We start from the raw sequence: 24,863 nt of genomic DNA, 5'->3' as shown, positions 1-24,863 counted from the left end.
GTTTGGTCCTGTGGTGTTTTGGGGGTGAGGCTGAGGGGTCTCCTGTCTCTCGAACTCACTGCTCTGTGTCTTTTCCTACTCCCGCTGTCTGCCCCTCATGGTCCCTGACCGTGAAAGATTTTGTCCCATTCTCCTGCCATCCCCAGGTCTTTGCATTTCTTGGCCGCTGCTTTTTTTTTTTTTTTTTTTTTTAATATTTATTTACTTATTTATTTTTGGCCGCGTTGGGTCTTCATTGCTGTGCACAGGCTTTCTGTAGTTGCAGTGAGCAGGGGTTATTCTTCGTTGCGGTGGCTTCTCTTATTGCAGAGTACGGGCTCTAGGCGCGCAGGCTCAGTAGTTGTGGCTCGCGGGCTCGGGAGCGCAGGCTCAGTAGTTGTGGTGCACAGGCTTAGTTGCTCTGCAGCATGTGGGATCTTCCCGGACCAGGGTTTGAACTTGTGTCCCTTGCGTTGGCAGGCGGATTCTTAACCACTGCACCATCAGGGAAGTCCCTTGGCTGCTTTATGTCGCTATTTGGGTTATCGATCTAGTTCTTTTTTTTTTCTTAATTTTGTTTCTCTAGTTCCTCTGGGTATCTTTTGAGTACCGCTGGCTCCCAGGACTGGTGATGGGGAAGTGGAGCGAGGGGAGGGGTGGGGACGGGGGTATAGAAGGGTACCACAGAAGGCACCAGCCCTGTCTTTGTCCTCTGGTTCTTCACCAAATGGGAGAGCCTGGGACCTCGTTCTTGGTGCTGCCCGTCTGAGGGAGCACTTGTCCTTAGGAAGCCCCTCTTACCAGGGGCTGTGGTGTGTGAAATTATTAGCAGCAGAGAGAACCCAGAAATTTCTGGGATGCGTCAGGAAGTTCACGGTATAGAGGTTCCTGTTCTTGGTGGCCCTGGATGCTGTAACTTCTGTGGTACTAGAGCTTCTTACGCCCACACCTTCTCTAAGTGGATTGCAAGCTGTGAGCTCTTAAGTGCCTTGGAGTTGCTGTCTTAAGGCCCCGTACCCTGTTGCAACTTAGCAAACCAGGTGCTTAGGAAATACTTGTTGCACAAATTACTTCAGTAGGATATTAATGGGATCCAGCCAAGCTGGTGTCAGGGAACTTCTTAGGCTCTTCTCCCCACTCTTGGGGACTTTCTTGGGGTTGGCCCAAATATTCCCAGTGTCTTCCTGAGGAGCTTCCTGCCCTTCCTCTGGAGACTTGGTTGGGCAGGTGGTGTTGGTGACGTCTTCATGTTCGGTGGTGGCGAGGACAGGGTTTAGAGACAGTCCTCAGTGTGGTGGTTTTGAAAAACGGCTGTAAAATTTTTTACTATCCTTTCATCAAAAGGTGGTGCTTGGTCCCCTTCCCCTGGGATCTGGGCAGGCTTATGACTGCTTGGACCAGTAGAAAATGGTAGAAGAGCGATCACATGACACTCAAGGCGAGGTGGTAAAAGGCAGTGCAGCTTCTGCCTTGTCCCTAGGACACTTGCTTTTGGAGCCTTCAGCTACCATGTAAGAAATCCAAGCATCCTGAAGCTGCCATGCTGCGAGGAAGCCCAGGCTACACCCAGAGGCCATGTGCAGGTCCTCCCACTGACAGGTCCGGCTGAGCCAAGCCTTCAAGCCATCCCAGCCCAGGCTTCCATCATAGGAGTGAAGATGCTTCCTGATGATTCCAACCCCCAGACATCAAGTTACCCTCAGCCATTTGAGTCTTCCTAGCTGTGTCCTCAACATCGTGGAGCAGACGCCGTCTCTGCTGTGTCCTGTCTAAATTCCTGACCTGCAGAATCTCTGTGTATAATAAAATGGTTTATGCCTTTGAGTCTTGGGTTGGTTGGCTATACAGCAGTAGTAACTGGGACATGAGGAATTCAGTCTGCTGGCTGCTAACTCTTGGCCTAGATTAATTATCTTGCTCTCAGGAAGGGAAACTTTCCTAGATCCTAACCTTTCTGTTTTTCTGTCCTGCAAGAATTATACTCAAGAAAGTAAATAGAATTCCCTGGTGGTGCCATGGTTAGGACTCGGTGCTTTTACTGCCGGGGCCCTGGGTTCGATCCCTGGTTGGGGAACTAAGATCCCACAAGCCGCAGGCATGGCAAAAAAAAAAAAAAAAAGACCATTTCTGGGCTGAGAAACACCTTCTGTGCTTCACTGTGATCACCTGCGTCGGAATTCCTGTCAGATTTCCACTGAGTCAGCACAATCTCTTTGGTTTATTTCCTAAATTTACTGACTTTGTTTCATATTTTGTTGCTATAAAAAGAATCACATAGGTTCCGCTTGCTGTAAGATTTGTCTACTCAGTGACACACTCAGTCTTCCCCAACTGCCCTTGATAGGACAGAGCCAGACCCCAGGGGCTCCCGATGCTCTGATGCTGATTAGGTCCCCAAGTCATTCATTGATCTTCTCTAGGAAGGATCTCCAGACCCGCATTTGAAACCTTAACTCCTCAAGGAAAACCTTGAGCAATTTTTGCCAGCTTCCTGTGTACTAGTGGAGACTTGGTCCCCACCTTGGGAAACACCTTGGTCTTCGGGAAATCTACACTATGCCAAAGCTTCTAGAGGCTAGAAGCTTCTAGATCCAGTGTCATGTGATAGGGCAGCACAGACCCTTCCTGGGCCCGCAGGGGCAGAAGAGGTTAATGCTAGGATCTGGAAGGCTGAAGACTGGGGCGCTCCCACCTAAAGACCTCAATGAGCTTTAAATTTAATTGACATGGATCAGGGACTTCCCTGGTGGCGCGGTGGTTAAGACTCTGCACTCCCCTCAATAACAAAAAAACAACCCAATCCAAAAATGGGCAGAAGACCTAAACAGACATTTCTCCAAAGAAGATATACAGATTGCCAACAGACACGTGAAAGAATGCTCAACATCATTAATAATTAGAGAAATGCAAATCAAAACTACAATGAGATATCATCTTAACACTGGTCAGAATGGCCATCATCAAAAAATCTAGAAACAATAAATGCTGGAGAGGGTGTGGAGAAAAGGGAACCCTCTTGCACTGTTGGTGGGAATGTAAATTGGTACAGCCACTATGGAGAACAGTATGGAGGTTCCTTAAAAAACTAAAAATAGAACTACCATACGACCCAGCAATCCCACTACTGGGCATATACCCTGAGAAAACCATAATTCAAAAAGAGTCATGTACCAAAATGTTCATTGCAGCTCTATTTACAATAGCCAGGACATGGAAGCAACCTAAGTGTCCATCATCAGATGAATGGATAAAGAAGATGTGGCACATATATACAATGGAATATTACTCAGCCATAAAAAGAAACGAAATGGAGGTATTTGTAGTGAGGTGGATGGAGTTAGAGTCTGTCATACAGAGTGAATAAGTCAGAAAGAGAAAAACAAATACAGTATGCTAACACATATATATGGAATCTAAGGAAAAAAAAAAAAAAAAAAGGTCATGAAGACCCTAGTGGCAAGACGGGAATAAAGACACAGACCTACTAGAGAATGGACTTGAGGATATGGGGAGGGGGAAGGGTAAGATGTGACAGGGTGAGAGAGTGGCATGGACGTATATACACTACCAAATGTAAAATAGATAGCTAGTGGGAAGCAGCCGCATAGCACAGGGAGATCAGCTCAGTGCTTTGTGACCACCTGGAGGGTTGGGATAGGGAGGGTGGGAGGGAGGGAGACGCAAGAGGGAAGAGATATGGGAACATATGTATATGTATAACTGATTCACTTTGTTATAAAGCAGAAACTAACACACCATTGTAAAGCAATTATACTCCAATAAAGATGTTAAAAAAGAAAAAAAAAGACTCTGCACTCCCAATGCAGGGGGCCTGGGTTCAGTCCCTGGTTAGGGAACTAGATCCCACATGCATGCCACAACTAAGAGTTTGCATGCCACAACTAAGGAGCCCACGTGCCGCAACTAAGGAGCCCACTTGCTGCAACTAAGACCTGGCACAACTAACTAACTAAATAAATAAAATATTGATAATAATAATAATTGACATGGATTAGTTTGGAGAGCCAGGAATTCTGGGAAACAGGCCATTTGGGTCTTCAGTCTCAGACAAATCTTGGGCCCACTACTTACTAATTACTGTACTACCAATTATGACTAGCTTGAACAGGTCACTTTGCCTCTTTGACTCTGTTACAGCCACCTCCCAGAAACTGTGAGGATTAAATGAGACTGTACCAAGCCCAGTGCCTGGCGTCTGGTAAGTACTCAGCTGTTGACATCATTGCCCAAGACCTAAAGCAGTTTGTTGCTGAGCTTTCTCATAGCTAGTTCCTCAAAAACTGGAGGATTCCTGGAGTAGCCTTAGCACCTTGCCTATTACACGGTAACTAGCTGTCTGCATTTCTGTCTGCTCCCAGCCTGTGAGTTCTCTGAGGGCAGGGGCCCGGTCTTGCTGCTGTAGCTTCTAGCAAAGAAGAAAATAGTGTTGAAAAGGGTACATGTGTCTATGAGTCTGTTTCTGTTTTGTAGATAGTTCATTTGTGCCTTATTTTAGATTCCTCATAGTTGGTAGGTGCAAACTATTACATTTAGAATGGGTAAACAACAAGGTCCTAATGTATAGCACAGGGAACTATATTCAATATCCTGTGATAAACCATAATGGAAAAGGATATAAAGAATGTATATATGTGTATAACTGAGTCACTTTGCTATACAGCAGAGATTGACACAACATTGTAAATCAACTATACTTCAATTTAAAAAAAACTACAAAAAAAAGGTACATGTGTCGCTAGCTCTTTATAGCCATGTGACCCTCGCACAATGGACAAAGAAATCAAAATTTAACCCCATGGTCATATTAAGGCACATAGTAAATGCTCGAATGTGAAACTCGGCTCCGGTTTGTTTTCCTGAAAGGGGGAAGGGACGAGAAGAGGCAGGTCAGCATCACGTGGCCCAGGGCCTGTCCTGGTAGATTGTTACACTAAGGGCCTGCATGAAATACGCTTCCCAGTGTCTATGCTCCTGGACAGTCCCTTCCACGTGGACTTTGGACTTGGCCAGGGGACATCCGCAAATGGTACGAAAGCAGAGTATTGGTGGTGGAGGGGCAGGGATAGGCCATGGAACCCTTTATGTAGGGAACAGCGCAAAAAGCATAATTGTTTCTGGGTGGAGCCCAGTAGGAAGCCCTGACTCAAATGTGTGTCCAAGTGAGCAGTCCAGCTCGCTGAGAGAGCACGGTTGCATGGAGGAATAGTAAGAAATGGGGACAGAAAGGCAGGCTAGGGCCAGGTAGTGTGTCAAGGTGTAACTGTCTTTTTTTTTTTTTTAATTAATAGCTACTTTATTTATTTATTTATTTATTTGTAGCTGTGTTGGGTCTTCGTTTCATGCGAGGGCTTTCTCTAGTTGTGGCAAGCGGGGGCCACTCTTCATCGCGGTGCGCGGGCCTCTCACTATCGTGGCCCCTCCCGTTGCGGGGCACAGGCTCCAGACGTGCAGGCTCAGCAGTTGTGGCTCACGGGCCCAGTTGCTCCGCGGCATGTGGGATCTTCCCAGACCAGGGCCTGAACCCGTGTCCCCTGCATTAGCAGGCAGATTCTCAACCACTGCGCCACCAGGGAAGCCCTGTAACTGTCTTTTTTGTTTTGTTTTTTCTGAGGCACCGGGGAGCTGCCAGGGCAGGACAATGAACAGTGCTCCAGTAGAGGAATGGGGACTGAGTCACAAAGATGGGATGAGAAGCTTACTTAGGGGAATTCTGTAATGAGTTCAGGCAAGAGAGGTGAGGGCCGGACCCAACACCAGGCGGTCAACGGGGAGAACTAGGGGGATGTGGAAAAACTCTGTGGAAGGAGAGTTGATAGGATTTGGCAGCCAACTGAGGGGAGGTGGTGAAGAGGAAGTGAAGGGAGAAGCCAGAGATGACTGAGGATGTCAGTCTGTGAGACTCAGAGCTTGGCATGACAGGAACTGTGGCTTTGGGGAAAAGTGATGAATTTACTGAGCCTGGTGAAAACACACAGGGGGTGCATGACTTCTGAAGCTCCGGAGAGAGGGCCCAGTTAGCATGCAGATGTGGGAGGTCCCTACAACCCAGGAGAATGTTGGTGCAGGTGAGCAGATGGGATGAAAGAGAAAGGGGAGGGGGCCAAGGTCAGAACCCAAGCCACCCCGAAGTGTCTGGTCGCTGTATTCAGCACGGCAGGGGATAGGTGCCAGGACAGGGCCCTGGTCCCCCCTCCTTCCACCAGATGCCAGGCTTCTTTCTCACGGCCTCAGTTTCCTGTCTCAAGTGTGTACTGGCCGCTCTGTTCAGTACTCACTGGGCCTGTGCCAGGCATGCCCATGACCCCGTGCCACACCCGAGCTGGATACTGAGTCACACACACACCATCAACACGCAAGCCTCTCTGAACAGACCTCCAGTGCCTTTTCTGGAAGTTATTATTTTTTAAAATAAATTTATTTATTTATTTATTTTTGGCTGCGTTGGGTCTTCGTTGCTGCCCACGAGCTTTCTCTAGTTGTGGCGAGTGGGGGCTACTCTTCGTTGCGGTGCGCGGGCTTCTCATTGCGGTGGCTTCTCTTGTTGCGGAGCATGGGCTCTAGGTGCGTGGGCTTCAGTAGTTGTGGCACTCGGGCTCAGTAGTTGTGGCTTGCGGGCTGTCGAGCGCAGGCTTAGTAGTTGTGGTGCACAGGCTTAGCTGCTCCGCGGCATGTGGGATCTTCCCGGACCAGGGCTCGAACCCGTGTCCCCTGCATTGGCAGGCGGATTCTTAACTGCACCACCAGGGAAGTCCCTCTGGAAGTTATTGAACCGTCCCCAGAAAACTGTACTTGCACCAGGCCTGGCTGATTTGACACAGTTTCAAAGGGCTTGTCAATTTCTGACATCCACTCTCAGGCCCAGGTAAAGAAACTCTGCTCTAGACCAACTGTCTCCTTGTACAGCTGTGAGAAAGGTCCAGAGTAAAAGGAGTGATCTGTTATCAGTCTGGCCAGAGGGTATCTCTGCTATTCCGGTTCCTAGAGCTGGATATTCCTTATCTGCTCCTTGATGGCCCTTATCGGTAGTTGTAACAGTGCCACACTCTAGAAATCACCTGCCACTCCTCTTCTCTTCTGCTGGATGGGACAGTCCAAAGGCGATGGAGAGGAGAACAGGTGACAGCCTGGGGTCCAGGAACTGAGGCGACCCTGGGTGCTGCCTCAGCCACCCCTTGCTGGGCCAACTGCCTCATGACACCTTCAACCCCTGAACAGTTCCCAATACAAATTTATTTATGCAAGTATTTATACAGACCACAAACACTCGGGGACGCCTCCGCCCCCTTAACGGCCCAGAACCCAGACTCAGAAGGTTAAGAGGGGTCCAGCCTCAGGGGCCAGAGGTGAGTTCTCAGGAAGCGGGTTCTTGGCCTGAGAGGATCCAGGGAGCCAGACGAAAGAGGCGTGACCGGGGCGGAGCTCCGACGGGGAAGGCGGGGCCTGAGGTCAGAGCTGGGCGCGGCTTCTGGGCACGGGGCGGAGCCTGAAGCGTGGCTTGGCCCTGAGCTTGTTACCGCGAGCAGGGGCCTGCGCCTGCAGCCCTGGGTTTACGGGGACCCCTCTCCACTGGGGGCAGTGGGAAGGGAATGGGAGGCCAGGCCTCCTACACGTAAGCGTTTTTCCCGTACTTGCCAAAGCTGCTGTCGCCTTCTTCTTCCGAGGCCGAGGTGGGCAGGCGGGCAGCGACGCTTTTGGCGGGCGTCACTGGGGCCTTGTAGGGAGGCCGGATGCTGGCAGGGGAGAGAACCCGGGTCAGAGGGAGATGCGGCCCTCGCCCCGCGCCCCGCGCCCCGCCCCTCGCGGCACGCCCTCCCTTACCTGGCGCCGTGGTCCTCGTCCCGAGAGCGGCAGCAGTTGGAGAAGAGGCAGATGCCACCCAGGATGGCGAGCAGGGAGGCGCTCCAGCCCAGGTAGAGGGCGGGGCCCAGCTCGTACCTGGGGACAAGGACGACGAGCAGGTGGTGCTAGCTCGGGGCGGGGGGGGGCGGGGGGCAGAGGCCCACCCATTACTCCCGTGGGTGGGGGTCCCACACTCACTTGGTTCCAGGGTACAAGGGGTCGAAGAAGTCCTGGGTGATGCTGAAGGCGTACCAGGAGATGGCCACAATCCCGCAGACACCTGGGGGAGGGAGAGGAGAACCGCACTAGGCCCTGTGGAGGAAGGGCGGCCCAGAGAGCAGGACGTGGGCATCAAGTCCAAGAGCAAGTTTCATTGGATCCCTTTCATTCCCCCTCTCCAGCTCATGACTCTTCTGTTTCCTAGGTCAACTGCAGGCTGCTCGATCCAGCCCCCAGGACCCTACCACAGCCCACCTCTCTTGTGGTCTCCCACTCTGCTCCTTAGACCCTCTTCCCACTGTTTATCCCCGACCTGCCCTGGCATTCCTACCTCTAGCGCCTGGACCACATAGCTTCCTCGCTGGGAATCTGCTCATCCAAGTCCTACCCATCCTCAGAAGCCCAAGCAGTCTTCCCCATCAGCCCTGCCTGCCCCGACTCCCCTTTCCTTGGCCTCCTAGAGCCCTCAGCGCTGTGCCAGGTCTTCACCACTCGGTGCATGAAGGCCTGAAGCCAGCCGGGCCCCCGGACTACAGGTCCAGCCTGGCCGCCCCCTGGGGGCTTGTCTTCCAGCAAGCCACCTGGCCTTTCTGAGCCTGTTTCCACATCTGGAGAACAGGACAAGACCTGCCCCCCCTCACAGGCTTGTTGTGAGGTGATGTGTGCAGAAATGTTTTGCAAATTGAAAAGGGATGGCGAGTCACATGGTACTGTTATTGTGTACAGTGTGTGTGAGTGTGTGTGTGTGTGCATGTCCTAACTCTTCCCATCCAGGCTGTAAGCTCTGGAGGGCAGAAACTCTCACCTTTGGAGTCCCTCCCACACCTCACTCCTACCTGGCTCCTAGTGTGGGCTCAAGAAACATTGCTGATGGACTGATTTGATGGACTCACCAAGGGATTTGGTGAGTATGGGTGAGAGTGGGGTGAGCAGGGAGAGAGGGCAGGTGTCAATGCAAAGGGGAAGGTGAGGCAACCGTGCAGTCTGGGCCAAGGGCCACCCCACCCCCACCGCGGCACAGCCTCCCCCCATAACTTTCCCCCAATTACCAGCCAGTATGTGTAGGGCCCCTGCGGTGGCCGCCAGCTTGGTTTTCCTGTAGGGCTCCAGGCCACCAATGTTCGTGCAGCGCAGCCCCACCATGCCTAGGAAGAGGCCCAGGAAGCCCAGGAGGATGGCGGTGATCATGAGCGCCCGGCAGGCCTGGATGTACCCTAGGGAGGTGGGGCGCAGCCATGGGTCCCAGAGCCGGCCCCTTCCCCTCCATCTACTCTCCCGGCTATGACAGTCAGCCCCTTATACAACCTGCTCAGGTCTCAGTCCCTAAAAGCCGTCAAGTCCTCTCCCTGTCCTTCAGGCCCCATCCAGCCTAAGGGGTCAGGCTGAGGGGTCACACCCCCCTCCATCCCAGGAGCTCACCTCAGTGCCAACGAGGCTTAGCGCCGCCTGACCCTCCCGCCTGCGCAGGCGCACTTCGCCTCTACCGCCGTTACAGGGCTTCTCCTCGGCGCCACTGACACTTTGGCCGGATAATGCTTTGTTCTGGGGGGCATTCTCTGCATTGTAGGATGTTTAGCAGCATCCTTGGCCTCTGCCCACTAGACCTCAGCAGCAGTCCCCCCAAACAGGACAATCAAAATGTTTAGACATCGTCAAAAAATCACCCCTGGTTGAGAACCGCCGTGTTCTGCTGGGTATTACAGACACTGCACCCAAGCACCCACTCCCTTTCCCCACATCTACTAGGTCCCATTTAGTGCCCAGCGCAGTGCCCGACATCCTGAACTGAGCCTCTTCCTGGAGTGACCGATAGGGGGCAGCAGTGGCCTATGGGTCACTGGGTAAAGGGCAGCTTCTTATCTGGAACGTGGGATACCTGGGCCTAGGACCAATCCACGGCAGTCTAGCTCATATGCTTTCAGTGCCTGTTTCCCCTTTCTCAAACTCGAAGAAAAAGGCTGCTCCCTTTCTGGCCCCCCTTCCTCCTTCTCTGTCTTTGGTAGTTGCCAAGCACTCCCAAGGACCTTGCACCCCTTTACCGGGTGGGGCAGTGCCACCTGTGTTGAAGGGGAAAGGCTGGGTCCCTGCCAGGAGGATGTGAAGCGGCCCAGAGTTGGGGAGCAGGGAAGAGCGACAAAGTTCTCTGGGAGCATTTTCTTATTCCCAGCCACTCCTTCCGGAGTTCCTACCCTCTCCCCATCCATCCATCCACCCATCCCCACCTGGGGCAGACCAGCTCCGGATCCTCAGGTAGCTCTCGTAGACAAAGAGAGATTATTGAAGGGCCCATAAGAGCATGGGCTGGGTGGCTGTGAGGTGAATAATTGATAGGAACCTTCCCAGGACCAGAACCAGCCTGGGAAGGAAGTATCAGCTGGCTCGTGATACACACGAGTCTGGATTCCAGCCCCCCTACACCTGTGTGGCCCTGGGCAGGCCACCTTGCAGTTTTCCAGCTTCTGGAAGATGAGGTTACTAACACCGCCAACAGCGGGGCTGTTATCAGCACTGAAATGGTGCATGTGAAGCATGCAGCACGATGCCTGGAACCTCAACCTGGGCAGCTGCGCTCTCTGCTCTCCCCCTCAGCACGCCCTCGCACCCCTGTCTTTCATTGTCTTTCGTGCACACTCACGAGAGGTTTCAAGCAGCCGTCCAAGTTGGGGCCCCTCCTTACACCATGGTGTGGTTGAAGGGTAAGTCAGAAGCGGGTGGCCAGGGCTGCTGAGTGGCTGCCGCCAATGTCCGTTCTGGCCACCCAGCATTCTGGGTGTCTGGCCCAGACTGTACTCAACTTTTACAGAGGGCTTTTTTTCGGGGAGGGGCATCCTGGATGGGATGAGAGCATGAAGCCCCTGCAGCTGCCTCAGGAGATTCTGGGAATAGTGGGGGCACGAGAGACCCACCTGGACTCCCTAACGGCGCAGAGCATCTTTGACATACACGGGGGCGATTTCGTGGCATGCTGACCTCGGCTCTTTCCCCTACCACCTGGCCCCTGCAGCAGGGGGCCTGGAAGAGCATGACGGCTCCATGAGCACCCAGTGAGGGCATGGGAGCTGCACTGCATAGGGTTCCTCGTCATCCCCTCTTGGCCTGGCGAGAGGCCGACTGAAGGACTCTCCTGGGGAATGATGGGGGTGCTACTCATAGGTGAGCAGGGAGCAGGAAGATGGTCCAGCCACCAGGGAGGAACTTTCTGGGCCAAAAGAGCTGTAGGCTCCAGCCCGCCAAGAACCTCAAAAAAGTACGTTGACCCGAGAACCCCAAACACATATACACACACACCCCTGCTTCCAGTGGACACTGAGATGTGCAAGAGGACTCCCTTTAACACAGTCCTTTAGAACTCACCATGGCAGTGAGACCAATGCCCCAGTGGAAGCCTGGCGAAGCTACTGAGACTTTTAAGTATCTCAACCCCCAAGAATCCAAGATGAGGTTTCCTCTTCACCCCATGAGCCCCAGCACTCCCACCCTGAAACTAAAATGCTGAATTTGATTGAGCAAATATAGATGCTCACATCACATTAACATTTTGCACATCTTATCTCATAAAATCCTCACGACCACCCGGTGAACCAGTGCTATTATGACCGTAATCTTACAGATGGGTCAAATGCAGCTCATTTTGTCACCTGCCCGGGGCACAGAGCTAGCCAAAGGCAGGTGCTGAAGCCAGCACTCTGGCCCCAGTGCCTGCGCTTGTAGCCACAAAGACAGAGGGTCAAGTCAGAGCAGGGGGCCACGTGTTGGTGAGGCCTCCACCGCAGTTCCAGAGGGCTGCCCCCAGCACTCCCGGCTTCAGGAACCCAGGTCTCCCAGCTGGATTGGGCCTCCCGGATCTGTATGGCGCCCAAGGTCAGACCGCAGGCAGCACCCACCCTTGCCGGGGTCTCTCCAACCTCCCGCCTCCCTCTGCTCCCCTCAGCTCTCCCCACCCCGTACCAGAGAGGGCCAGCATGGACGGGAACTCCCAGCAGTTGTAGACTCCGAGGGAGTCGGTGGCACAGCTATGCCAGAGGTTCTCGAAGATGGTGCTGGTGGTGATGACATTCCCGTGCACGGTGGACACTCGCCAGCTGCTGTGTGTCAGGGTCACCCCGAGCATCAGCAGCCCCAGGGCTGCCATGAAGAAGCCGAAGATCTCCACAGCCACCGACATGGTGGGACACAGGCCCCGAGGGGAGCCTGGGGCCCCAGAGAAGGGGAGGGACTGAGCCCCAGGGGAACTTGGAGGGGCTTTGGCTAAGGAGGGCGGTTAAGGCAGGCTGGGGAGAGAGAGGGAGGCAGGCTGCAGCCTCTGCCTCTTCCTTGGCCCAGGTCTGTCTCTGGTTGGTCTCTTCCCTCTCTCCGGGTCTCTCCGCTTCCCTGCAGGTCGGTCAGAGGAGTGAGACAAGATTGCACGGCAGCTGTTGAAGAGGAGATGGACGGAATAAACGAAACGGGCCAAAAGTCCACCCCCTCCCCCCCAGTCTCTGGGCTGCCCTGGGCTCCCCGCCCCGCGAGGGTGTGGGGAGAGGACTTACCGGGGAGGGACTAACGGATGCCGCCAAGGAAGGGCTCCCACGGGAGGCACTGGGAGCCGAGGGGAAGCGTCCGCCTCTGACTCAGCTTTAATCGGGGGCCAGAGAATGGAGTAAGGGGGACAAGAGACAGAGACGGAGACTGACCACAGATGGGTCCCCTGCACCTTTCAGTGGGGAAGGATCAAGGGAGCGGAGCCACCCTCTCTGAATGTTGGTGAGAACAAGTCAAGAAACTCAAAGACCTAGGGGTTGAGGCATTGAGTCTCCAAGGAAGATGAAGGTTGAAAAAGGGAATGGGGAATCTGGGAGAAACCCTTGGCTCTGGAATCCAACCAACCTGGATTCAAACCAGGTCCCATCATTTACCCAAGGGATGTGGGCATGAAGTTTGAGCCCCTTGAGCCTGTTTCTGATTCTGTGAACTAGAACTACTCCTCCTCACTTCATAGGTTGTATTAAGAATTGTGACTACAGATCAAAGCTCCCCGCAAGTATGAATTGCTTGATACTTGGTGAACGCACTGGGTCTGGGCGCCCAAGGGCCAGGGTGAGGCCACCAGGAGGTTGCTCTCCCCCAAACTTCAACTTCCTGAACTTGAATCTCCCGCCTTGTTGGGATGATCTTTGACTCTCGGCAAAAAGCTTGATCTTGCTGCTAAGGGGCCTCAAGGGGGCTAAATCACAAGCCCAGGACATGATCCTCTGATAAGCTAAGAAGCAAAGAGTTAATCAGAACTCTCACCAGCTCTATTAATTATGAGAGATCAGAAACCTCTGGGTCCCCACCCCAAACCGAGGCTGGGCACCTGTCCCAGCACAGACGGTCTCAGTTCCCGCCCCAAGGCCACGGCTGGGGCAGCTCTGGTTCTCTTCTGGCAGGTGAGGCTGGGACTCAGTCCAAGGGGCCCGTCCTACACCCAGGCGGTCCCATGGGCATCACTGCTCTGAGGTGTAGTCCCCCATCCCCTCCTCCCCGTGTCAGGCTCCTCTGTGCTCCCCCAGGTGCCTCCGCCCCAATCCCCCCCAAGCTGGGCTGAGGAACGAGAAGTATGCAGTGAAGCAAGGCAGGCCCATGCTGAGCCTGGCACGGGGCGGGTGTTGGGCAAAGCAGGCTGTGTGGGGACTGGGTCCCGATGTTCCTTCTGCAACTGGGATGTCCTGGGTTCCTGACCTCTCCCAAGACCTCTGCCGACTCCATGCCAAATGCCCATTTCCTTCCCCCCACCAGTGGCCCCCCTCCCCTAAGGAGTGGGATGGGGAGGAGGAAGGGGAGGACGCAGGAAAACAAAGGGAGGGAAGGGTGGAGGTTTTGGAGGAAACTGAGTGGGGGCCCCCCTGGTGTGGAAAACTCCACACGCTGAGAGGCAGCTGAGTGGGTCAGAGGAGATGGGAGACGTAAATTCTTGCCTGTCCCTTCAGCTCTGCCCTTTCCACCTCTGGTCACTGCTTTTTCTCAGGATTCTACGGCCGTGCAAAGGGCACGTCCCTATGCTGCCTGCCACTGCTCAAGGATGTGGCTGGGCTGAGGCGGGGGAGGAAGGAAGGGTGTAGGGTCTGGGCAGCTCAGCGGACAAAGGAGAACCCCACACCAGCCTGGGGGGCAGGAGTAGGAGGGCACAGAGCAGGGAAAGCCCATGCATGACCCCCACCCCTGGGCCCAACAGAACCTGCCCCTTCCTCAACACAGACACAGAGGTTCCCAAGCCAAAGCCCAATTTTATTTACACTCATCCCAAAACACATGATTTGGGGCTAGGGGACAGGTCCCAGGGGAGAGGAGGTTGAAGGTCACAGAGGACAGTGACAGGTGCAGAAGAAGAAAGGGACGGCGAGGATGGGTGGGCCTCTCTTCCAGTGTCCTCCACGGGCTCCCATGTACCCCCACGCAGAGGCAGAGATGCCGTCTCGTTCAGGATTTGGACTTGGATACAGCAAGTCCGATGAGCCCAGCCAGTCCCGCCACGCCCAGGGCCATGCCTCCGACAATGGCCATGCCCACTAGACCATCTGGGGAGAGGAAAAGGGAGACCGTCACGAGTCCAGAAACCTAGTCCCTGCAGGGACCTCGGCCACCATCTTGCCGCCCGCTGCTCCTCGACAGAGGACGTGCCTCTCTCTCTGGAGTCACGGGGTGAGGGACCCCTGAGAGATGGAGAAAGAAGGGGGTTTGGGGAGGAACTGCTTGGAGGGCACCATCTGAAGAGAGCCCAGAGGGCCCAGGCACGAGGGAAGGAGGAGGACTTAACAGAGTTGAGAGGGACCTGGGGATGCTGGGGGCCAGGGAGACACGAGGGTGGGGAGTGGACGGAGACGGAGGGAGAAGGGCAGAGAGGACGGCCTTCACCTTTCTTCATGGCCTTGTCAATGAGCCGTTCCAGTTCCTTGGCCTGGCTGTTCTGCGGCTCTGTCTGCAGCAGCCCCCGCACGTACTTCAGGGCCTTTTCATATTCCTACGCTCGGGGAGAGTGACACACCCCCTCAGAATTCTATCCCTCCTTCTCCCCATCAGAAGGGCCTTCCCTCCGCTGGCCCCAGGGCTCTTCCCTCTACCTCCTCCCCTCCCTCCCCCCCCGCCCCACCCAGTGGAGTAGAGTCCACAAACCACCCCAACTGTGTGGGGTTGATAAGCCGAGGGAGATAACAGCCCAAGGCTTGGGGCTGCACCCCACTGCTGACATCACACTGCTCCCCACACCCTCGGCACCTGGATCCTCTGTCTCTCACCTTCCCTCAGCGTCCTGCTATCACCCTGCGCCTCTGTACCCAACACCACCCCCTGCCTACCGCCCTCTTCAGCCTTCCAGAGGGCCTGGGCTCTGTGATGGAGGAGAGGGACGAGAGGGAGCTTGGCCACCCAGGCCGGGTGGAGGGGGAGAAGGAGCTCTCTGCCTTACCTTGAGCCGGTAGTTCCCCACGGCCAGGTAGAAGACATAATCCCGCTGCTCCTCTTTGCTCCCTTTGGGCAGCAGCTCTAGGGAGGGAGGGAGGGAGGGAAGAGGGTAAAAACCCCTTCTCTCCCTTCCTAGTGCCTGTGTCCCAGAGGCCCCCTCCACTCCCTGAATACCTATAAGATCCTGGGAGAAAGTCACTGTCCTGAGCCTCCATTTCAGCTCCGGTCACTCCGGGCTTCCCAGCCAGAGTTCTGGGGCAGCATGAACCCCAGCTGCCCCAATGCCCCAGTGATCCACACCCCGGTATCAACACTACAGTCAGCTTTGGTTCATCCAAGTGAACTGAAAGGAAATCAAGGCACCGGAGAAGCCAAAAGGCATCTCTACTCAGCTGTGGCATCTGCTGTGTATTTTAACTACAGCCGCTTGCTGACCAGAATAGTGTTCAAAACCAGTTTGCACTCCTTCCCCCTTTAAAAAAACAGCTCCAAACTCACCTTCAGTTACCCCTCCCTGAAAGACCCCACCTGACTTTCTTAGTTCAGTGACTTCCCAGAGGCTCATGTGTTCAGTTGTACTCTGCATTAGAATTTGCTGCTAAGTGGTTTTGCAGGTGTTTACACATCTTCCCAAGTGTCTGTACTGCCTCCTCAACTAGACTGGCCATGTTTAGAGACCAATTCTACAGCTGTGCCCTGCTGTAGAGGAAACCTGAGAAATAGACAAATGGAGGCGGAGATGATTTGCATTAAGGAAGAGTCTTACTTTTATGGATTTACAACAGGCATCCTTGGCTAGTACAGTGATTGCTTATACACCATTACTTGACCAAGAGAAAGGGGGTACAGAGAAATTTAAAGGTCAAGTATTGTGGCCTCTGACAAATGGTGACCCATCCAAAACCAGCAGGAAATAGGATTCTGATCAAAAAAGCACCATGTGCTCACAGGTTTTGGGAACTGTCTTCTGTACTTCTTCCACACCGCCCCCCCAAAAGGTTTTCAACAACAGCTGCTAAATAAGCAACACGGTGGGGGTGGGGGGCAAAGAGCATGGGACTGGGACACACAAGCAGGAGCTTCTAGTCCCAATTCAGCCATAAATCAACCAGCTGTGTGACCCGAGACAAGCCACTTTCCTTATGTCTAGACTACGGGATCACCAAAGTCCTGTGGGGACCGACATGCTATGACTCTGTCTGGCAAAACCACCATCGATGAGGTGGCAAGTAGCCAAAAGCACAGTGGGAGAAGTCAGGCTAAGTAGAGCCCTTATTTTGCAGTGCGTTTACTGGTAAATAACTGCGAAGTGACTGCACTATGAGGTCCCATGTTGAAAAAGGATCCCCGAACTTGAGATGGAGGGAGTGAACCAGGCCAACGGTGGTTGAGGACGATGGCAGTTGGGAAGGGGAGAGCTGGGGAGCCAGCCTAGCACCTCACCCTCCAGCAGAGCAAGGCCTTTACGGATGTCATCGTTGTATTTGCTTCGCACCAGGCACCAGGCATATTCAAACTGCGTGCTCTTGGACACTGAGCCTGCTGCCTTCTCAGACTGAAATTTCCTTTCAAACTTCTGCCATAGGAGAGGAGAGGAGTCATTTAGAGGTGAAGGGGCAAGCCACACTGTAGCAGGACCTGGGTGTCCCTTTCCCTGTTACTCTCCATCTTCCCCTCTGCCACATTTCCCTTGCGGGTCTTGGGGCCTGGTACCCCAGGTTCTGCCATCTCCATCCCTGGGACCCAGGCATTCTGCTTCTTAGTGGCGGGCTGTCTTGGCCCCCCTCTGCTTCCCTCCCCCTAGTGGTACCGACTGGAGATGCCACCTGCTGGCGGCTCCAGGCACCGCTCCCGGAGCAGCTGACCCCGAGAGGCTGAACAGTAAACACGCTGTCAGAACTGCTCAACAACAGCCCACGCGGTCCCTCGTCGGAGACTGCTTCTCCCATCCCCACCCTGCCGGTCTGGACCCTTTCTTATCTGAAAAACGGGAATAAAAATAGTGCCTACCTCCTACTAGAGCTACAAAGATTGAGATCTCCCCTGAAAGGTACTCAGCACCGTGCCGGATTGTGACTAATATATGAAAGTTTAAGGTGGTCACTGTGTTCCCCCTGCCACTGAAGGAGCACTCAAAATCGGGTGCCCGCACCCTGACCTCCTAGCTCCTGCATGCACTCAGCACCCGTCAAACTCCAGGCCCCCAGGCTGAGGCGTGGTGGCGCAGGAAACTACATCTCCCATTAGCCTTTGGGGCAAAGTGGACCCTCTGGGCAGGAGCTGGACGCTGCAGGGGCTGCCGGGAGCCGTAGTTCGACTTCCCTAGGCAAAGCTGATGCTGGGAAGAGGGTTTGGCCCCTACCCGGGCTCTCCTCAGGGCCCGCCCTTCCGAATCTTCCTTTTCCCTCCCTCAGGGCCGGGCCTCACCAGCAGGTCCTCCACAGACACCAACTCGTTCAGCACGGCCTCCATGGCCGCCGGCCCCGCAATGCTCACAACTCAGACGCTACTGTGCCACCTTCTCCATGGCCCACTGACCGGGGTGGAGAGTCACTTCCGGCGTCCGACGGAAGCGGGATCGCCCTCCGCTACGCAGAGCCAATCGCTTCACGTAGCCGCCGCGAGCCCGCCCCCCCGTCCCCCCCCGCCGCCGTCGCGGAGCAGCTGGGATCAGTGATGCGCATGCTCCAACAGGTCCTTCTCCTTCCCCCACGACTCGTATGCCGCAGGCGGTGCCGGACCTGTCCTCAAGCCAGTCTTCCCGGGTACCCTGCGTGTGCCTCCGTCTACGGAGGCTACCTCACTAAACTCTGAGACTATGTCTTGGTGGTTAGCCCCCAGACTGAAAACAGTGGAAAGAGAAGGTGGGGAACTGGGCGTGAATCACATAATTTTAGGGACCAGTGTAACCCTCCTTCGCTCCTCCCCGCCCCCCCCCCCCCACCCCAGTTCTCCCCTCCCAGATATCTAGGACCCTAGAGGCTACGTGACTTCTCAGTGCCGGCAAGAAAATCATAACTAGTACCAGGGTTTCCAGGGCCCCGGCTGACTCTTATAATGCAAGAGGAAAGAAAACTGATCTGTTAACCATACACCCAGGACTGGAATACATAATAATGGGGGACGCTATCCATGGGAATTTAAAGAAAAGCTGTTGCCACTGCTTGCAGAGAGGGTCCAGTCTTCTAAATATTATTTAATAAAGCATCCTCTGGGTGTACCCAAGGGGGAAAGGCCTGCCGTGTGGGGTCATGGACAATAAGGAGCTTGGCAGTGAGAAGCAACAAAGCATGGAAAGGGGAAATGCTGCATGCCACTCTGGCATCTGTGTTCTGTGCAGTGATGGGACTGGGTAGGCAGTCATTTTCAAATTTCTTTTTACCTTGACCCACAGTGCTCCAGTACACATGTGAATGTAAGTTCCACGAGAGCAGAGACTGTATCTTGTTTATCCATGCATCTCCAGCTCCGAGCACAAGGTAAATGTTCAAGAAATATTCGTTGAATAAACAGGAAATGAAGCCGACAGTAGTAATGACGGCCGTGCAAGTGCAAAGGATTATCATCCAAACACCTTTTACATTTGCAAGGCCCCTTGATTTTTTTTTTTTTTTTCTTTCCTCATAATAGCCTTGTGAGTTAAGTTGGCAAGTTATTCTTCTCTATTTGGCTTGGAGAGTTGAAATGATTGTGATATGAGCTCAGTAAACTTTGAGAGAAACCTCAGTTTAGGGAACTGGTTCCGTAATAGTCAAGGAGAAAAATTCACATTCATTCAAAGATGTATTGAGCTTCTAATTTTGGCTGGGCTTTGAGGTAAGCAGAGAGGGTAAAAAGATGTAGGGAATACGAAGCAGATGGGTGAAAACAGGACCGAGCACAAAGGGCAACTACTAGCAAGGCAGGGAATATAAGAAAGCCAAAAGGGCATTATTTCTATCAGGATGTTACTTCCTTTGGGTGGCCTGCTGCCCCTTATGCATGTTTGTATCTGTTGCAGCTCTTGGCACGGGCCTGGCATGTGGCAAAAGCTCCATCAGGGTTTGTTAAATGTATATTTGTGGGGGGGAAAGGAATGCCTTACTCACATGGCTCAATTCTGTGCCAGTGAAGAGATCCTAAGTCTGAGTTTGTGTTTCTCTGGTCTAGTTAGCATAGCCATCCACCCTGGATCACAGGGATAAGAAGTAGTGCCTGTTAATTTTACATCCAAATTATGTTTCTCCGTCTTCTTCAACCAGCATCCAAATGCAAACCATTGTCATCTCTGCCTTGGGAGACACTGACAGCCAGTTCACTGGTGCCCTGCATCCATTCTTGCCCTGTTACTGTCAGTTTACCACCCAGCAGTCAGAGGGACCTTATAAAAACACAATTCTCAATTTATCTGGAACCCTTTAATGGCTTCTCATTGTCCTTCTCATTGTCTGGTCTGTGCTTACCTCTCTGCCTCATCTCTCCATCACTGCCTCTCCCTGTTAGGCCTTCTTTCAGGTCTGAAACCCCCAGTGGCCACAGGCCCTCTGCACATGCAGTCCCCTCTATCTGGAACATCTTTCCCCTCCCCCTTTGTTTATATGGCTCATTCATTCATTCATTCATGATTTAATTCGTTCAACAAATACTCATTGAGCACCTGCTATGTGCCAGGCACTGTTTAAGTGCTAGGGATCAGTGCTGAATAAAGTTCTTGTTCTCATGGAACTTGCATTTTAGTGGGGAAAACAGAAAAAATACTTGAACAAGTAAATAACTAAAAACACAATAATGGCAGGAGTTGAAAATGCTTTGAAAACAAATAAAGCAGGGGAAAGGGATTGAGAGAAGGGATTGAGAGAAGAGGATACTATTGGAGGAGAGCTCAAAGAAGCCCACCCTGGAGAGGTGACACCTGGGCAGAGAACTGAAGGGCGTGAATGAGCCATGCAGGTAAATGGCGGAAGAACATTCCAAGCAGACAAATGGGCAGGTGCAAAAGCCTTAAGGAAGGAATGCACAAGAGTTGTTTAGAAAGTGAGGGCAGAGGGGTAGCCAGGGGCAGATCATGTAGGGCCTTGTAGACTCTGGGAAGGAATCTGGATTTAATTTGATGAGTGATGGGAAGGCACTGGAGGGTTTTGGGCAACAGAGTGAAATGATCCATCGTAAAGGAATTCCTCTGGTGGCTGCTGTGGTGGCCCAGGCAAGAGGCAGCGGTGACCTGGTCTACCGTGGCAGCGGTGGGGGTGAAGGGGTTAAAGGGTATATGGTCAGAAGGGAGAGTCAGCAGGGTCTGCTGATGGATCGGATGTGTGAGAGGGAGGTACGGTGACAGATAGGTTTGTGCGCTGAGTGACCTGGTGAGCTCCTACTGACCCTCAGTTCTAAGCTCTAAGGCTCTTCCTTAGGGAAGGCCTTCCCTGGCATCCAGACTAGGTGAGGTCTCCTGTAGAGAGGCAGAGCATTACCAGTGCTACATTTTAATAATACAAAACTATAACCCGCTCATTCCTTTCTTAGTTCGCCCTGTGTTTTTGTGAGCCACACAAGTATTGGTTTGGGTATGGTAATAACATCTGCCAGGAGCCAGAGACTTTATTCTGCTCTCGTCTCTTTTTTTCCCCCGTAAAGGAATGCTCACACATGACCTGTGGTCCAAAATCATACCAGGAAGGTATGAGCTCCATTTGATCCATGAGGAAACAGAGGCTCAAAAAGCTTAAGTCATCTGCCCAAGGTCACAGAGCTAGAAGTGGAGGAGCTGGGATTCAAACCCGAGTCCTGCTTCAGCTTCAGAGATGAAGAGTCAGTTAAAGAATAAATAGAAAGAAAGGATATGACAGGTTTGTAAGTACTCTCTAGTTTTTCATCTTTAAAAAATGTAGGTGTAAATTTGTAATTTTTTGGTTTTGCACGGTAGAGGACTTCCCTTTAGCAGCAGATGAACGAGGAAGGAAAAATTCAGATTAATTCAAAATCAAAACAGGCAAAGCAATCCTGACAAACCATTTTTTTAGTAAAACACGGTAGTAAAATTGAAAACAAAACCCCCCAAACCACCACCAGTGCTGCTGAGATTGTTGTAAAACTGGTTTCTGCCTCTTGGCAAGCGGCCTGTATTTTTAGTTCACACTATGTGTTAGTTTCTAATTATTGTGTGATGAGCTGATAAATGCCACCCTCCTGTACTAGACTGGAAGCGACAGGAGGGCAGGGTCTGTCTATCTTGCTCATCTTATGCTCCTAGAGCTCAGTGCCTAGCGTGAGTAGATACTGAATTTGTAACTGTTGCATAAATGGATATTGCTGTTGCCATGATTAACTTTTTGGAAGAGAATCAGGCAATATATAGTAAGAGCTATAAGATAAAATATTATTTAACTAGTAATCTACTCCTGTGAGGAAAAAGTATTCAACAAAAGCCAAAAAAAAAAAAAAAAAAGAAGAAAGAAAGAAAGAAAAGACATGAAGATATTCATTCCTTAAAGAAGATGTGGTACATATATACGACGGAATATTACTCAGCCATAAAAACGAACGAAATTGGGTCATTTGTAGTGACGTGGATGGACCTGGAGACTGTCATATAGAGTGAAGTAAGTCAGAAAGAGAAAAACAAATATCGTATATTAACGCATATATGTGGAATCTAGAAAAATGGTACAGATGAACTGGTTTGCAAGGCAGAAATAGAGACACAGATGTAGAGAACAAACGTATGGACACCAAGGGGGGAAAGTGGGGGGGTGGGGGTGTGATGGTGTGATGAATTGGGAGATTGGGATTGACATGTGTACACTAATATGTGTAAAACAGATAACTAATAAGAACCCGCTGTATAAAAGAATAAAATAAAATTCAAAAAAAAAAGATATGAATACCTCTGATCTAGGAATTCCACTGCCAGCTATTCATTAGTGAGAAACTTGCACATGGGCAAAACATGTCTAAGAAAGTTTATAGCATCATTTTTAGTAACAGAAAAAAAACCCTCAAACTGGAAACAACCCAAATACCTTTTATATGAATTTAAGAATGAGTACTTTATGGTATATACACATAGAATTGAATATAGAACATTGAAAATGAAGTACAGACACATTTGTCAACGTGGTAAATCTAAAAAATTGTAATGCTGAATAAAGAAAATTTATTGAAAAAAAAGATATTCATTCCTGCATATCTTCGAAGGTAAACAAACAAAAAAAGCACCAGGGAATGGTTTTATTAAATGATGGCACATCAACATTACGTTACATCAATATAATAATAAACAGCCTTAAAGTTATAGTCATTTGGATTCTAGGCATGTGGCTGATAATACTCAAAACAAAACAAAAAGTGTGTACTTCTCAAATTCAGTCCTGTGAGTGGGCAGAAAAGAAACGGACATTTTTTGTTGGTGGAACTAAAACCTAGAAGTGGTACTTGGTGGCAGATTCCCTCCCTTGACTACACCAGAAATTGGAGCCTGTTCTGGACTTCTGCCTTACAGCATCTTGTCAGTGGTCAGCCCAGGAGAAGTTCTCAGCAAACACCCACTAAACAGGGTTCCACTACTTGTGTTCTTCCAATCTTCAGTGATCTGTCTCCTCTACTTCCCACTTTCATCTACTATTTAATTAGTTAGGAAGTCCGATCAACCGCAAATGGATTCATTCATCCATCCAACCAACATTTGTTAAGGGTCTACTGTGTACCAGGCACCCTTCTAAGTGCTGGGTAAGAGAAATGAACTAAACAGACATAGTCCTTCCCCCTTGTAAGTTACATCTTAGTGGAAGAGAAAAGACAGCTAACGAATAAGTACATGACGTCAGATACCTCTGCCTCCGTTCTGTCGCCATTCTCTAACAGCCTTCACGTGTTTTCCTCCTCCAACCCAGCCTGGCTGCCAGCTGCGTTTTAAAGTGCAAATCAGACTTCACGTCTCCTGTTTAAAATACCGTCTAGACTACTCAGGACATTGTTTAAATTTCTTATGCATACGAAGCCCTTCAGGATCGCCTCTGCTTACCTCTACAGCTTCATTTCCAGGCACCCACGCGCCCTGCACACGGAGAGTTTTCGTGGGACGGCCACCTTTCTTCCACCCGGAATGTTCTCCAACCGGAGATCTCCATCCACCAAACACCTGAGTCCCTACATGGCCCGCAACTAGCAGCCGGGCTCAGGGCCGTTACCCTCCGGGACATCTTTCTTCTATCCGGCCCCCGCGCCTTCAGCCCCTAGGAGGTACAGCATTTATCACCCAGTCCTACAATCCTTTATGTGGACAGGGGCCGTGTCTTGTTCATCTCTCTGCCAAAGGGCAGGCACCTAAGAATCGTTCGTGGGGTGAATGAAAAAGTAACGGCCGGCGTTCTAAAAAAGACGCTAAAAACCTCGGAGACGTTTGCACTTCCGGGTGGCGGTTCGGTCGGCACCCGAAGATGGGAGAAGTGGGTACAGGTACCTCCTCAGGGGCTGCTCTAGGAGAAGTGCTCGGTGATCCGGAGGACCCGGGGAGCCTCGAGGGGGAAGAGCGCGGCGTCTGCCTCTGCGCAGTAGTCGCCCTCCGCAGGGAGGCGGAGCCGAGAGAAGCCTGGGGCGGGGCGCGGAGGGGGCGCGGCGCGGCGCGACTGAGAGGTGGAGGGGGTGGTGCCGAGGTCTGGGAGCCCCGAACCTCACAACTCGCCCTTGTGCCCGGGGGTGAATGAAGTCCTACTTGCTAACCCATGCCCCAGCGAGGCTCACTGTAAATTAAAATTTACCTGTTGCTTCCTTTAGAGTCTGTCTTGGCTCGACAGTATGTGATGAGTGCACACAACGTGCCCATGAATCACCTGGGATCTTGTTAAAAGTGCAGAGTCTGATTCAGGAGGTCTAGGGTAAGGCCCAAGATGTTGCGTTTCTAATAAGCTCCCAGAGGACGCCGTTGCTGTGGATTCTCCAACACACTTTGAGGAGCAAAGGTGTGAAACAGTGGGTTTTTTTGGCTGCATTGGGTCTTCGTTGCTGCGCGTGGGCTTTCTCTAGTTGCTGCGAGCAGGTGCTACTCTTCCTTGCGGTGCGTGGGCTTCTCATTGCGGTGGCTTCTCTTGTTGCGGAGCACGGGGCTCTAGGTGCATGGGCTTCAGTAGTTGTGGCGCGGGAGCTCAGTAGTTGTGGCTCGCAGGCTCTAGAGCGCAGGCTCAGTAATTGTGGCTCACGGGCTTAGTTGCTCCTTGGCACGTGGGATCCTCCCCGACCAGGGATCGAACCCATGTCCCCTGAATTGGCAGGCAGACTCTTAACCACTGTGCCACCAGGGAAGTCCCGAAACAGTGGTTCTTAAATGCGGTCCCCAGACTAGCAGCATGGGCATCGGCTGAGAATTGTTTAGAAATGCGAATTATCGAGCCCGGCTCCACACCTGCAGAATTAGG

General features: G+C 52.2%; 2 protein-coding genes and 1 long non-coding RNA gene across 4 annotated transcripts; 1 reads left to right on the top strand and 2 right to left on the bottom strand.

Moving 5' to 3' along the window:
- Positions 1-6,846: 6,846 nt before the first annotated feature.
- Positions 6,847-13,504, bottom strand: CLDN15 (claudin 15). Of its 2 annotated transcripts, none has more exons than XM_068566094.1 (6): positions 12,588-13,504; positions 12,007-12,470; positions 9,108-9,272; positions 8,038-8,119; positions 7,819-7,935; positions 6,847-7,730 (listed from the first exon to the last, which is right to left on the bottom strand). In XM_068566094.1, the coding sequence occupies exons 2-6, from the start codon at positions 12,221-12,223 to the stop codon at positions 7,604-7,606; spliced, it is 708 nt and encodes a 235-aa protein (XP_068422195.1). In that variant the 5' UTR covers positions 12,224-12,470; positions 12,588-13,504; the 3' UTR covers positions 6,847-7,603. The 2 variants fall into 2 exon arrangements, with proteins under 2 accessions (XP_068422195.1, XP_068422196.1); XM_068566095.1 differs by having other exon boundaries at positions 9,108-9,203.
- Positions 13,505-14,283: 779 nt separating this feature from the next.
- Positions 14,284-18,048, bottom strand: FIS1 (fission, mitochondrial 1). The gene is made up of 5 exons (XM_068524495.1): positions 17,905-18,048; positions 16,921-17,053; positions 15,482-15,558; positions 14,932-15,037; positions 14,284-14,594 (listed from the first exon to the last, which is right to left on the bottom strand). Exons 1-5 carry the CDS (start codon positions 17,947-17,949, stop codon positions 14,497-14,499), a joined length of 459 nt encoding a protein of 152 aa, XP_068380596.1. The 5' UTR covers positions 17,950-18,048; the 3' UTR covers positions 14,284-14,496.
- Positions 18,049-18,218: 170 nt separating this feature from the next.
- LOC137750284 (uncharacterized) lies at positions 18,219-21,124 on the top strand. The gene is made up of 3 exons (XR_011070414.1): positions 18,219-18,341; positions 18,872-18,956; positions 21,088-21,124. It is a non-coding gene; the product is annotated as an uncharacterized lncRNA (long non-coding RNA).
- The last annotated feature ends 3,739 nt before the right edge of the window (positions 21,125-24,863 follow it).

Source organism: Eschrichtius robustus, chromosome 16, assembly GCF_028021215.1.
Source record: "Eschrichtius robustus isolate mEscRob2 chromosome 16, mEscRob2.pri, whole genome shotgun sequence".
Classification (NCBI taxonomy): Eukaryota; Metazoa; Chordata; class Mammalia; order Artiodactyla; family Eschrichtiidae; genus Eschrichtius; species Eschrichtius robustus.
Note: the sequence above shows the minus strand (reverse complement) of the source record. Positions and strands in the feature narration are given on the sequence as shown.